General features: G+C 39.1%; 1 protein-coding gene across 1 annotated transcript in view; it reads left to right on the top strand.

Annotated features, from left to right (window-relative positions):
• Positions 1-13788, top strand: part of PSMC1 (proteasome 26S subunit, ATPase 1) — a 561132-nt gene that overhangs the window by 6366 nt on the left and 540978 nt on the right. The window contains exon 2 of the mRNA XM_044074701.1: positions 11640-11693. Within this exon, the coding sequence (XP_043930636.1) occupies positions 11640-11693 (54 nt within the window). The remainder of the gene's footprint in view (positions 1-11639; positions 11694-13788) is intronic.

Consider the following 13788-nt stretch of genomic DNA (forward strand, 5'->3'; position numbering starts at 1 on the left):
CCACACCTAAAGAAATCCCAGTCCCTCCAAGCTACACGCTCTAGGGACCTAAACCTTGTCACCACAATAAACAAGACACGCTGGAGGGATAGATTCCTGTCCCAGAGACTTCCTATACTCTGGAACAAGCTACCCATGTATGTCAAGCAAAGTTCTTCGTTAGCATTCTTCAAGAAAAATCTTGATGAGTGGATGGGAAATAGGAAATACACCCTGGGGATCACTTCTGTGTCTCTGCTGGACAGTGGCACAGGAAAATGACTTTCTTGGGTGGCATAAGCTGTGGTACCTTGCTGGCGAGGCTTATGTAGGCCCTTGGGCTGATAGCCTAGTACCTACCTAAGAACCTATTTGTGTGAAAAAATTTTTATTTTTCCCATGCTAGAAAATGTAGAATGTGGACTAATCAATGTTCAATTATTTTTCACGACAGATGCTTCCAGGGAGTTCTAACCTCTTTAGAGAAAGAAAGCAAAAAGCTGACCACTTTCATTACTCCAGTAAGAAAGTTATGGTCAGGAGGCTGCCATTTGATATAGTCTCAGTGCCTGGAATCTTCTGGTATAAAAAAAGGCATGATGATTGCTTTGTAGTGGCTCGTGTCCTGGTATTTGGTCCCGGTAAAGAGACAAGGTTAGAGGCAGTGCTCCAATCTATTAAAAAAAACTCTTGAGGTAAAGTTTAAACCAAGGTGAATGTTTTGGAAAAACTGAGCTCTAGTATTTTGGTCAAAGGAGGAGTGCTGATGAAAATCAGACCAGATGTAAGCAGTGTCAAAGAAAGAGACTTGCGGAGTCCATTATGTTTAACTTGAGTTAAGACCAGCCCTAGGCATGATTATCTTTTGGGGGAAATTTATGCCAGATCTCTCAGCCATGGTACATCCATTAACAAACTTGTTAAAGGTATTTCTTGGCTGTGGGGAAAGTTTTCTACAAAGTGAAAGAAATGCTGACAATGTCTCCAGTGGGCATTAAAGAAACCAGCACTTATTCCAGATTCAGAATGCATCTCAAAAAGCGCTTCTTCATCCAAGTCAAATGCTCTTGCTTCAATGTAGGACATATCACCTAATCTATCTCCTTTCCTAGTCTCTTCTCTTCTCTCAAGGTTAACTGAAAATTAATCTGCTGTATAGAGTAATGTATGTACATTATATTCTGTTTCTTTGTACATTGCATTGTGCTTGTTAACTAGAATGTACATACATAGTTTTTTTTTCTATGCTCTTGGTCTGAACTATTCTGTTGCTTATTCTTTTTTGTGAAATGTTTTGTATTTCACCAAGACTGAGACTGAAATTGGTCATTGATCAGTGCACTACCCTGATAAACAATTGTACATAAGTACGTGTCAGTCTGCTGTGATGTTGGTGACCCTTATGAGTGTTGTTGCTAGTAGCTATGGCATTACTCCAAATGGATGAACAAGTGTTAGGTCCAGTTGATTATTGCTGCTAAGTGTTGGCCATTGTTGAAAATAAATATTTGCATACTGAGAAAGAATGGCTTGCTTGCATGCGGTCATATGAGTGATTCTTTGCGTACTTATTAGGCCTTGAAAGTTTCTGCATTCAAACTGATCCCAATCCAGTGGTTCCACTGATTTAATTCCTATGATTTGTGTAAAGTACCTCCTAGCCGGGTGCTAAAGAGTGAGACTGAAGTTTCAGTGCCAGAGTAATCCATGTGTGTGAAAAATGGGCACATAGCAGGTGAATTTATCCAAAAATGTTTTAGTACCAGCTGTTGTCTGGTACTGAAGATGATGTTGCCATTTCTCTGGTGAGGATAATGTCAACTAAACTTGGTACTGCCAGTAGCCCGGAGAAGCTAAAGCAAGCTACTAGAAAATCCGGAGAGTTAAAATGGCCAAATCGCTGGTTACAAACAAAATATTGTATGTATGAATACTACATAGTCTGCATCCAACTGTTGGAGCATAATGGATTATTTCTATATCAAGACAGAATAGTAGTGTCTTCATCACAGCGTGCTGAAGTATTGTGTCAAATACCCAAAAGACTTCAAGGTCTCACAAAGTGGCAGTATAGCGGCCAAGCATCAACCAAGGCATTGCACAACTTGTTCTGGTATTTTGTGTCATTCATAAACATCTCAAAAGAAGGAAAGCTATTAATGCAGACACTTACTATAATAAGATAATGTAATAGCTGCTGGCTTGTATGGTCTTGAAGGCAAGACTACGTCATAGTTGTGGACTACTTACTCTCATGACACAAAAATAAAACATGCGCCAACCGAATCATTCAAAACTATAAAGCTTCTGATGAAGTATACTGAACAATAGAGCTAATACGGAAATTCCGTAAATGAGACAGCTTTAAGAAGCAATTGGATTGTCCCGTGTTTTTATTTTTATCTTTTAGATGTAAACCAGCCCTTTAAAAAAGATTTTAAGAATTCTATTGCACACTGATCAAGAATTTAAGGATCTACCAGTATAATCGGCTTTTCCTTCCTTTAGTTTCTGTTATTCAAAACTAGCTATAGCTGGCTGTTTCTTAGTAGGATATAGAATGCCAACTGAACTAGTTATAGACGGTCATGCACCGTTTGTGCCAGTTGAATAAACGCAGTCATCACCATCCTCAAAAAGAAATGAGCATTTTGGGATCTCTTGGGGGAAATTGGCTAGCAAGGGTGCGAATCTAATAAATGAAAAAAGTGTGGAAAGTGCCTCAGTTCGAATCAGTAACCAAAAAATAAGGCACTGGAAGGTTCACCATATAAAACCACAAAATTTATTAGATGCAAACTATGATAACATAAACAAAACGAACGCCTTAACTTTATCACCGCGTTTTCGTCAGTACAACTTCATCAGATGAGCATACCAACTTCTACCACCATTTTTATATAGTCCTTAATTAATCAATTAGCCAAACTGACGAAAACATGGTGATACAGTTAGCTTTTGTATTTAGTAGTTGTTACTGTATGAGGAGTATTAAATCAGACCATCTGGCAGAAGACAAAGTGCATCATGTATGAGGCTTAAACTGTTAAATTGTATAATCAATAAAGAACTTTTTTTTTCTTTTTAATTTAATTTTTTTTTATATACAAAAAAGACAAGACTACCTAGGTACACAGAGCTTATGTCATAATAAACTACTTCACACAGTGCTACAAGTCTAATCCATTTTAAGCCACTGCTTGGAAGGCAAATACCAATGTAAGAGTCAAAACCTGAGCGTAAAACTGTTATATGTGTAAACAAAATTACTAGTGAGCTAAAGCTGTGGTTCTACACTGTGCAGACAGAAGACGGTGCCATAGGTAAGATGACATCAGAGACATGACCAAATATCGCTTGATGTGCTTTGACATGAAAGCTGTATCCGGAAAAAGCCTGAAGTGCCTGAACTGAGTCACCAGGTCTTCATAGAAAAGCCTTCCTGAAGACACTGGAAGGTATAAATATATCTCCAAACACCATCATATTGGGTGACTTCAACTACCCGAATATAGACTGGGAACATTACTCAAGCCCTAACTTTCTAGCCCAACGGTTCCTGGAGTTCATAAATTCAAATGCCATGGAACAGCTAGTCACTGTTCCCACGAGAGGAGAAAATATACTGGATCTCATTGTCACAAACATGGGGACAAAATGCTCCACACCGGAGGTATGTCCCTCATTGGTGAGATCTGATCATAAACTAATCTCACTTGAAATCCATATCCGCCCCACCCACACAAAAAGACCACAGTGAAGAACTTCTCTAAAGCAAACTTCACACTACTCAAGACTGGTGTGGTATCCTTCAAGGCCCTTGAGCCAGTGGAAACCACAACCCAAGCTGCGGAAGCCCTTACAAATGCCTTCTATGAACACCTCCAGGACTGCATGGATCAGGCAATCCCAAATAAAACCAAGACTCTTTCCACAAAGGGCAAACGTCCAGTCTGGTGGACCCCAGCCATTAACGAACTTTACAATAAGAGGAGAAAGCTATTACATGATAGAACAAAATCCATAAAAGGGAAGTCACCCCTGATCATTATTAGTAAAAAATACGAGCACTCATAAAATCAACTAAGGCCAATTTTGAGAGAAAATTGCCATGGATTCAAAGGACAATCATAAGGCCTTTTTCAGCTATGTTAGGAACCTGGGTGGAAACTCCCAGATATGCTCAGAATTAGTCCATAATGATACAAAAATCACTGATCCCACAGACATTGCCAACATACTGGCAGACAGGTTCAGTGCAAACTTCACTCCTCTCCCCTAAAGGAGAGATAACTATCCCAGCCGAGTGTAGCCTCCCAGACATCTCAAATGCACAGGTGAAAGCTGCTCTCTAAAGCTAAAAACACAGCATCAATGGGACCGGATGGTGTCCCCGGCTGTGTGCTACGAGCTAAATGAGGAATTAAACCCGCACATAAGGCAGCTGTTTAATCTCAGCCTTACCACAGGATACGTGCCCAAGGAGTGGCGTACAGAAACTGTGGTCCCACTCCACAAAGGCGGTGCCTCTACGGGCCCTGGTAATTACCCATAAGCTTAACAAGTCTAGTCTGCAAAGCTATGGAGAGGATCATAATGGAGCTCATAAACAAAGATATAGGGGACCTGCAGACATTGGACCCGACCCAGTTTGGCTTCGTCAAGGGAAGATCATGCCTTTTGAACTTGGTCGACTTCTTGAAACAGTCACCAAGGCCATTGATGAGGGAAAGGCAGTCCATACAGCCTACCTTGACCTTGCAAAGGCTTCGACACAATACCCCACTCGGGTATTGTAGAAAAACTTACCAGCTTAAATGTAAACCCATATGTCACAAGATGGGTTGCAAACTGGCTTAAGGACAGAACCCACAGGGTTAGAGTTGCTGGCGCTATGTCAGACTCCAAGCCGGTCACAAGTGGTGTCCCACAGGGCTCGGTCCTTGCCCCTATTGTTCGGCATCTACTTCTCAGAAGTACAGGCCAACATGGGAGGACTTTGGCTGACAAAGTTTGCAGACGACTGCAAACTGGGCCATAGTGGAAAGTGCATCGGACACGGATATCCTTCAGAAGGGACTCACGGAAACAGATAGCTGGTGCCAGAGCCATGGCCTGAAGTTAAACGCCAAAAATGTATAGTCATACCCTTCGGGAAAAACAAGGTAACCCCAAGCTACCATATAGGTGGCAATCCACTAAGCACAGAAGAGGTTATCAGGGACCTGGGGACCCAGGTTGACAGTGGCCTTTCTTTTGACACTCACGTTGCTAAAGTGGTTAGAAAGACCTTCTACATTGCCCACCTGATCATGAAGGGATTCACATCCAGATCTAGTGAGGTCATTGTTCCCTGTACTCTTCACTTATCAGACCAATGATCGAGTACAATGCCCCATTCGGGATGTATCTCACCCGACATCTGCAGCAATTGGAGAGACCCCAAAAGTTCCTCACCAAAAGGATAAAGGGACTCCAAAATCTGTCATATGCTGCCAGATTGAAGAAACTCCAGCTCTATTCAGTCGCATACCGTCTGCTCAGAGGTGACATGTGCCTGACATACAAGGCCATGTCCAACCCGGAATTAATGGACATGCTCCACCTCAAAATCCAAATCCACCAAAACCACTAGAGCAAGCGACTTAAACCTTAGCACGGATATAAATAGGACGTGCTGGAGGGATAGATTTATCACTCAGAGACTCCCCATGCTGTGGAATAAAATCCCGGTCCATGTGAGGCAGAGCACCTCGCTGACTCTGTTCAAGAGAAATCTTGACCTGTGGATGGGAGATCGTAGGTTTACCCCGGGAATCATCTCTGTGTCACTGCTGGACAGAGGCACAACAAACTAATGGGCACAGTATTTTTTCATATAAGGGGTGGCGTAAGCCACAAAAATTTGGGCTAGGCTTATAAATGCCTTAGGGCAGATAGCCTAGTATAAACCTATGAACCTAAGAGTGTTCCTGTTTAAAGCGTTACCACCCAATGTCTGAGATGATGGTGCAAGTTCACGCAGACGACTGGTTTGAGGATTGGTGTAATGGCTAAGGTGTTTATCTCAGAAACACAAGATGCAGGGTTTATTCTCATCCTTGAGAGAAGTTGGCTAGGCTTAAAATGGCCTCCAAGGGCAGCTAGCCTAGTACTTAACTAATCGTGTTTCCAACCAAGTTGGATTGTTCCTGATCTTGTTAATACTACTGTGTTGAAAAGTGACTCAAAAATTATACTGTTACAGTTTTAATAGTTTTCTTTTCATATGCGCCAGTTCACTTTCTCTGCTGGTCAGGTGACATTCCGGGGCCGAGAAGTCAAGTCTTGATTGTTACAGTGTCTGTATGTATATGAACAAGTGTTTGCAATTTTCTGTAATATTGTTTGTTCTAGTGATAATTATCTCAAGTTGTTTTCATATTAGACCATATTAGACCATTCATAAATTTTACAGTAAATGCACAATTTTACAGTCAGTGCACAGATGTATCATTCCAGAGTGGTGAATGTATGAGTGCATTTGTTGTACATGCATTTTCTAGGGACGTTTCTGTTCCCCTGAGGGTGTGGGGGTTCTGATGATGAACAAAGTGAGCTGCTTGAGTCTGTATAATTTATGAATATTTACTGTAGCCATTGCAGGTGTATCCCTTAGTGCATTGTGTCTAGTACCTAGTATATGCATCATGATTGTTTCTTATCAACTGTAATTTTTTTGGAAAATAAAGGTTAGCTGTTTAGTTAAAAAGCTAGGGTATCCCAATGTTCTTGACAGTACAAATCAAATTACTGGATAACAAAGATGTGCATCTTGACAAGCTTTGGGTAGAGTTTGACTTCAGGAAGCAACAGTGCCTTGTGAGTGAAATTAAGCAGCAGCAGTCTTGTACTAAATAGAAAGTGCTTTGTTCAGTTTTTCAGAACACTAGTGAATGAACTCTGTACTGACTACATTAAACATGAAAATGAATCGTGATAAGAAAGCTCCTCATATTTTTATCATGGCAAATTTATTAACCATACCAGGTGTGAAAATCATAGCTGCAATATCTGGAAAGAACTAGAAGCAGAATGCTGAATGTCTTCTAGTGTAGAAAACTTTTAATAGATTGTTGTCCCCTGAAAGCTGTAATGGATATGCAAGTTTGAGAAGATGATGGTCCCTGGCCAAGTTCTAGCAAAGGAATATTACTGGAAGCTTTCAAAGATACCTTTACTTGGATGCAGATTTTGAACCAAAAGTAAGAGACTTTCAGATATTGAATTTTGTCAGGTTTTTAGCTGATTAGATACTATAAATGTCATTGGTTAGTACTAGGCTAACTGCCTTTGTTGGCCATTGTAAGTCTAGCCATTTACCCCTTCTGAGAATCAAACCCTGCACCTTATATTTGTAAGGTAAACACCTTAACCATTATGCCAACCTTAAAAAAATATATTTTAAAAGGAAAATGTTTGAACGGTCTGCCTACTCTGTTTCCTACTTTGAACAGTTTTGAAGTTGACCGTTTAATTCTAATTTGCGAGTAATACCGAAGAGCCTTTTTTCAGGCAAGGTAGGAGGAATGCAACGAGGAACTTGGTTCTTGATAGTGAGTTTGAGTTTTTGATGTAAATGATAATGAAGTCCTGTTCAATTTGATGTATTCCGTGAAAGAAAGCATATTTCATGAGTTTGAAATTGATGTATTCCGTGAAAGAAAGCATATTTCATGAGTTTGAAACGGATCCAACAGAAGACAATGTCAGTAGTTTAAATACCTTTGTCATGGGATATGTTAAATATCCTGCTTTAATAGGACTGTGTGATTTTAAAATCTTTGTCAGTTGCCCTTCACTCAAGATTAATGTGATGATTAATGTGTTTTTAGTTTGTCTGAGGGTAGGATCTTGTAACCAAATTCTTCAAGCATATGAAACAACTTAAAATGAACTGGAAGCACTTATGTAGTTAAAAAGTAAGCAAACAAATTTTTATCATGTGCAAGACAGGTGAAAGTGACAAATATAATTGTTGCAAACAGAACTTATTTAAGAATGTGTGATACCGTTATTTTACATTTTGGACGTAAGCCATTGAGAGTTACTGAGTTTGTTGTACATGTTTTAGGTGTTTGGATTGCACAAGATGTGAAGGTTTTTTTTGTCCGGAAAAATCCTCAGCAGCATAGATTGTTCAGCAAAATGTCCGTCTGCCGCTTGGTTGTATTCTTAAGTAGCTCTCCTTAAAAGAGTGAATGTTGTGTGAAACATGCTAGGGAAGTACTGGAAAGATTCAGAAATATTCTTTGTCAAGGGGAGTATTTCATGACGACAAGAGATGTTAAAAAATCTCTTCTCTAGCCATTGTACGTTATCATGCTGTTAAGGCGTTATGTACTTTTGAATGGAGTTCCTTATATTGTTGTTACATTTCTGGTTTATGTTTAAAACCTTAGCTGTGGGTGTGCCCTATACCATACCATATAAGACCATTTTTGATTGTGTGTAAACCAGATTTTGCAGTGAAAACGATAACAGTATGACAGATATAGTGATGGTTTGTTGTCGTTCTAAGATAAATACACACGCCTACATATATAACTGGTAATTCTTGGGGCTTTAATTAGAATAAACCTTTTTAGAAAGTGAACTGCTGTTTTTTTATTTCTGTTTCCACAAGTGCTCATCCACCCGTCTGATACAGTTTGTTACTAACAAGGGTGTTGTCAGACCTGGAAGAAATGTTTCACGAGGTTAACATTTCTGCTGTGTAAGTCACCTTTGGCATAAGTAATCCACTTGGCATTGGTTACAGGATGTGTGGATTGTGGGTAAATTACCACAATTGTGGCTTTTTCAGAGGTCCTTTATTTAGTAACGGAATAATGCAGTTTTTGTGAGTTACTAATGTCTGCAGGATGCTTCCATTTGGTTGGACACAGTGGGTCATGCTGGTTTTATATTGGCTGTGTGAGCATTTGCTTTCATATGGTTTGTTGCATTGAATTTGAAGCATTAGACTTGCATTGCAGAAAGCAACAGTTGACCTTTCAGTTTGGATCACTGACTTGTCACTGGCTTGGGATGAAAGGACAATAGATGTGGTTACAGGATGCTAGCTAGAGGTTGTAGGACTGGGACTGTAGTAGGATGCTTGGTTTTGACAGTTTGAATAATGACTTGTGTAGCACTGATAGTTGCTTGGTGGGCACAAGTAAAATTTGCAGCTGTTTGAGTGGTGGGTTTTAAAATGAAGGTAGACTTCCTGGCCAGTGTAGAAGCTTTTGTCTTGTCCATTTTTAAATGATTACTGTTTATGGTATGTATACTGAAAGCAGTTCCCATCAAAGTATGTAATTCATTGCCTTCTGGAGTTTGCATAGATTATTTCTGGGTAATGCAACCTCTAAAAGTAATTACTGCGTAGGTTGACCGATTTTACTCCAGATTGTTGTGCATATAGTCCTTTTTTTCCATTGTTGCTGTGGCAGGAAAGGGTCCACATGGATCAACCCAGAGTTCTGTGGCACAGTTTATAGTACAAAATGCTGCCAGTGATCAGTAGGGGCTGCATGCCGCATTCCTCTGTTGCTATACTAACCGCTTTGGAGGATAAGCTTATGAGAAATAGCCCTTGAAGATTGGCAGTGTTCCTTTTATTCAGTGTATCATGATTTTGCCATCTCTTTTTTGAGGGTAAATGTGTGCATTTAAAAAAGCAAAGGCTTTTGCTTAGTTGTTGTAGAAGGCTTGGCCTATCGACAGCTTCTTCGTGAAATAGTGCCAGAAAGGTGGTTGACAGCAAATCACTGCATCTTCTGAGTGTTTGGAAGGTGGGATAGCCCTATAGAATAAAACATGTAGTGGATATAGCTGTAGGCCCATGAAGGATAAATAAATGTTCAGACGCACTGATTACTCTGGTATTCTACAGCTGCTCAGGCCCCAGCAGTTTGCATTCCAGTAGCTTGCAGTCAGGGGCTTACCCCTGTTCCAGCTATTCTAGATCATCTTGCACAGATTTTTGATTCAAATTTAGTTTATTCGTCCATTAGGGTTCATTTAGCTGCTATTTCAAACTTTTGCTTTGGCTCTAGCTCATTGAATCTGGGGCTTAAGGTTTGTAAGGCTTTCCTGAGGGACACTTTTTTTTTTTTTTTTTTTTTTTTTGTCTTGTGACATTTCCTAAAGGATCCCGTTCCCTCATGGGATCTCTACTTTGTGCTGTGGAAGTTAACCCTTCCTCCATTTGAATCCGTGCCTGAAGCATAATTGAAGTCTGTACTAAGAACGTTCTCTTTCTTGTGTCCATCTTCTCTGCCAGATGAACTTTTAAACTGTAAGCTTTATGCATTAGTTCTCTCTACATGATTTCTCTAAAGTATAGATTTTGTTTTTTGAAAACAAATCCTTTTCCTATACCATAAATTGACCTTTTCCTATAATTACTCTTAACTATGAAACAGTGGTGAATATTTGTTACATTGTATGGTTGTGCAAAGGCAGCTGTATTTTACTTGAGCATGATGCATTTTTTCAGAAAAGATTTTGCAACATTTTTGCATTCCCAATAGGAAATAGGGATATGGAGTTTTTAAGGTTCTCTGTGACTGCATCAAACTGTTCTACTAGAAGCTGGTTAGCAATAGCTGGTAGCAATAGCTACTTCTCAAGCCTTCAAAATGCATCTTTAGAAGGGATTTGAACAGCATCTATGCAGATATCACGGAGTACTTTTGTAAGGCACTACAAGCTTGAATATGGTTTCTGCTACAAATCCCCCTTCAGCACAGCACAACAGTCCTTAAGGGCTATGTTTCCATGGGGAGCCAGACATCCAGGAGGATAAGCTTTGGGACATTTTTAGTGGATGGTAAACGTGGAGCTTGCCCATCTGAGATACTTAGGTTACTGTTTTTAACATAACAGTAGATCTGGATTGGAAATTCCATCTAAATCAACGTACCAGACCATCTTTTGTCTCCTTACTCCTGACAAAATGTGGAAGACTGTTTGTTTCTGTGGTGGTGATGGTCATTGCTTGCATATCTTTTCAGATTGATTCACCTTAGAGTAGACTAACCAAATTCTGGAAAAGGTTCTCTTTTGCATATTTTGTGGGCAAACCAGGAAGTGCCCAGTAACATGTGTAAGTTCTGTTGGTGTTTGTCGTAGTAGTTTTTGAAGATAATGCCACCCATTCAGATCTAGCTGCATGGTATGTAATTTTACACGTTTGGCATTATATTGGTATGCTTTCATGTGCCCATTTGTCTTTAAGTGACAGAAACAATGTTGCAACTCTAGTGTAAAATAACCAAAAATACTGATCATTAATGTATGTGGTGTACACTCTTATTTGCCGTGTAACTTTATCACATTGGCCAAATCCTGAGTCTGGATGTACTTGGAGATTGTTAGCACTCTTATGTACAGATTACAGTAGCTTTCCTTTTGGGAAAGCACCTAAAACAGTACAGTGAATTTTCAAGAGGGTTTTGTGTTGTAGGAGCTCCCTTTTGTAGTTATATTTGCTTCTATTTAGAAATTTAATTTCAGATTATCAGTTTTGCACTAAGATATCAGTAATTGCAATATACAAGTAAAACAAAAAAAAGTCCGTTTTTGAAAAGTTTTTTTTTTTTTTCACTTAAGATTTTTTTTTCTCTCAACAGGGTCAGAGTCAGAGTGGTGGTCATGGACCTGGGGGAGGCAAGAAGGATGACAAGGTAAGAGAATACTATTTTGTGTGTGTGTGTGTGTGTGTGTGTGTGTGTGTGTGTGTGTGTGTGTGTGTGTGTGTGTGTGTGTGTGTGCTTTTTAATAGTTGGCTCCTCCCTCTTGTTTGGCCACTGATAAGGCACACCCAACTCTGCTTATAAACTCATTTATTGTCCACAGCCTAATAAAAAAAAAATAAGAGATGTGCACTAGTAAAATAACAAAATGACCAATTTGTAATTGAAAACAGAATTTTACTGAAGGTCCACGTTAAAATCCATGTTAAAAACCACACATGGTTGAGCTCTTTTGTCAATAAGACTTGTTCATAACCGTGAGTAAAACTGAAAAGACAAGCTTTAAAAATGGTGGATAAACACACCCCCCATAGCAGAACCAATCAAATAAAAAAAAATGCAAATAAAATGTGAAAAAAGAACCAATCTTGGGACTTTCAAGTCTGAATACCAAAATACTACTTTTATCCAATAGTTAAACTCTCACTGGAAGAACCAACCAAATGGGGTCATGTTGAATTGGCACCAGTCATGAAAAAATGATAATATAGGAGTAACAAGTCCCTACCAGTCAGAATGTACTGCTGCTTGTATTCAATGGTTAGCATCTCCCAAACAAAACCAACCGGAATCCAAACAACGTAATGTCAACAGCCAAAACATACACTTAAGTTGTTTACAGCTTTGATGCTCTTGATTTCAACTCACTGGTAATGGAAATAGCATCATTTAATCCTGGGAAGTTCATAGCATCCTGTCTCAGTTGCCAAAGCATTTCATGGTGTAGTAATTTATTTTTCCAGTTCCCAGAAAAAGCTGCTACATCACTGTTTCTCTATGATACAAAACTTAAACATAGATAAATTGTGGCAGTGAGCAGCATGTTTAGGCAAAGCACTCCTGTCATCCTTTTTCAAAATGTTGTGTACGTGCTGGAAAATTCTTTTATTGAAATTGTCAGTTTTTCCAATATAAAATGTTTGACATGTACAGCACCTAGCCATGTACACAACCCTGCTGGTCACACAGTTATGCCTTCCCTTGACCATCCACCTAGAAACTTAGCAGTGTTGAAATCAGTTTCTATATAGGGGCATTGACAACAGTGGCCACACTTGTAAGTCATAAGTGAGCCGTTGTGCAAGCCTATAAGAGATCTTTCAAGAATATTCTTCAGATTTATCCAATTCTTAAAAGTAGATGTTGGTGCATCACTAAGAAAGAGATTTCAAGTTCTCATCACAGTGTAATATAAACCAGTTTTTACAAATGTTGCGAATATCTAAAGCATCAAGTGAGCATAAATGTAAAACCATATTGTTAGATGCTGAGAGAATTTGCAACAGAACACTATGTTTGAGGTCTAAGTTGAAGTTTCCCATTGTCAAATGAAAATGTTTCCAATATGCCAGACAATTTATTCATGGATGATATATTAGTAAGATCTCTACAGTTGATCATCATAGTCTTCCTAATAATAGGACCATATTTACCTTTTCTTTCCTGTAAAATCATTTGAGAGGGAGGGTGAGTTACTGTAATAGGATATCCTGTCTCCAAAAACATCATCTTAAGTGTGTCAGAATTATTAATACAGGTTATTGTCATCAGAGGTCAAATGGGATTGCCGAATGAATTGACTGTTAATGACACCCTTTTTCTGATGTTAAGGGTGGTTACTTTGAAAGTGCAGGAAGGTGTCACAGAATGTCAGTTTATGATAGACATCCGTAACAAAAAGTACCATCTGCACCCTTGGAAATCATAACATCCAAATAATGTATTTGATTTGCATCCATGGAGAATGCAAATTCTAAAAAAAAAAGATGAAGAAGCCCGAAGATAAGAAAAAATTCTAAGGATTGTTCTTTGCTACCTGACAACATAATGGAAATATCATCCAAAAAACGGTAGTAAGGAATACAGTAACTAAATCAGTCCAACTTAAAAACTCCATTTCCCAATATAGTAATACAGCATTGGCAAAAATGGGGGCACGTGCAGCTCCCATAGCCACTCCATTTAGTTGCTTAAAGTATTTGCCATCAAGTAAGAAGGATTTTTCATTGTGCTGCTACTGTTAGTC

The sequence above is a fragment of the Protopterus annectens genome, chromosome 6.part0 (assembly GCF_019279795.1).
Source record: "Protopterus annectens isolate FY-2018-M chromosome 6.part0, PAN1.0, whole genome shotgun sequence".
Taxonomy (NCBI): domain Eukaryota; kingdom Metazoa; phylum Chordata; order Ceratodontiformes; family Protopteridae; genus Protopterus; species Protopterus annectens.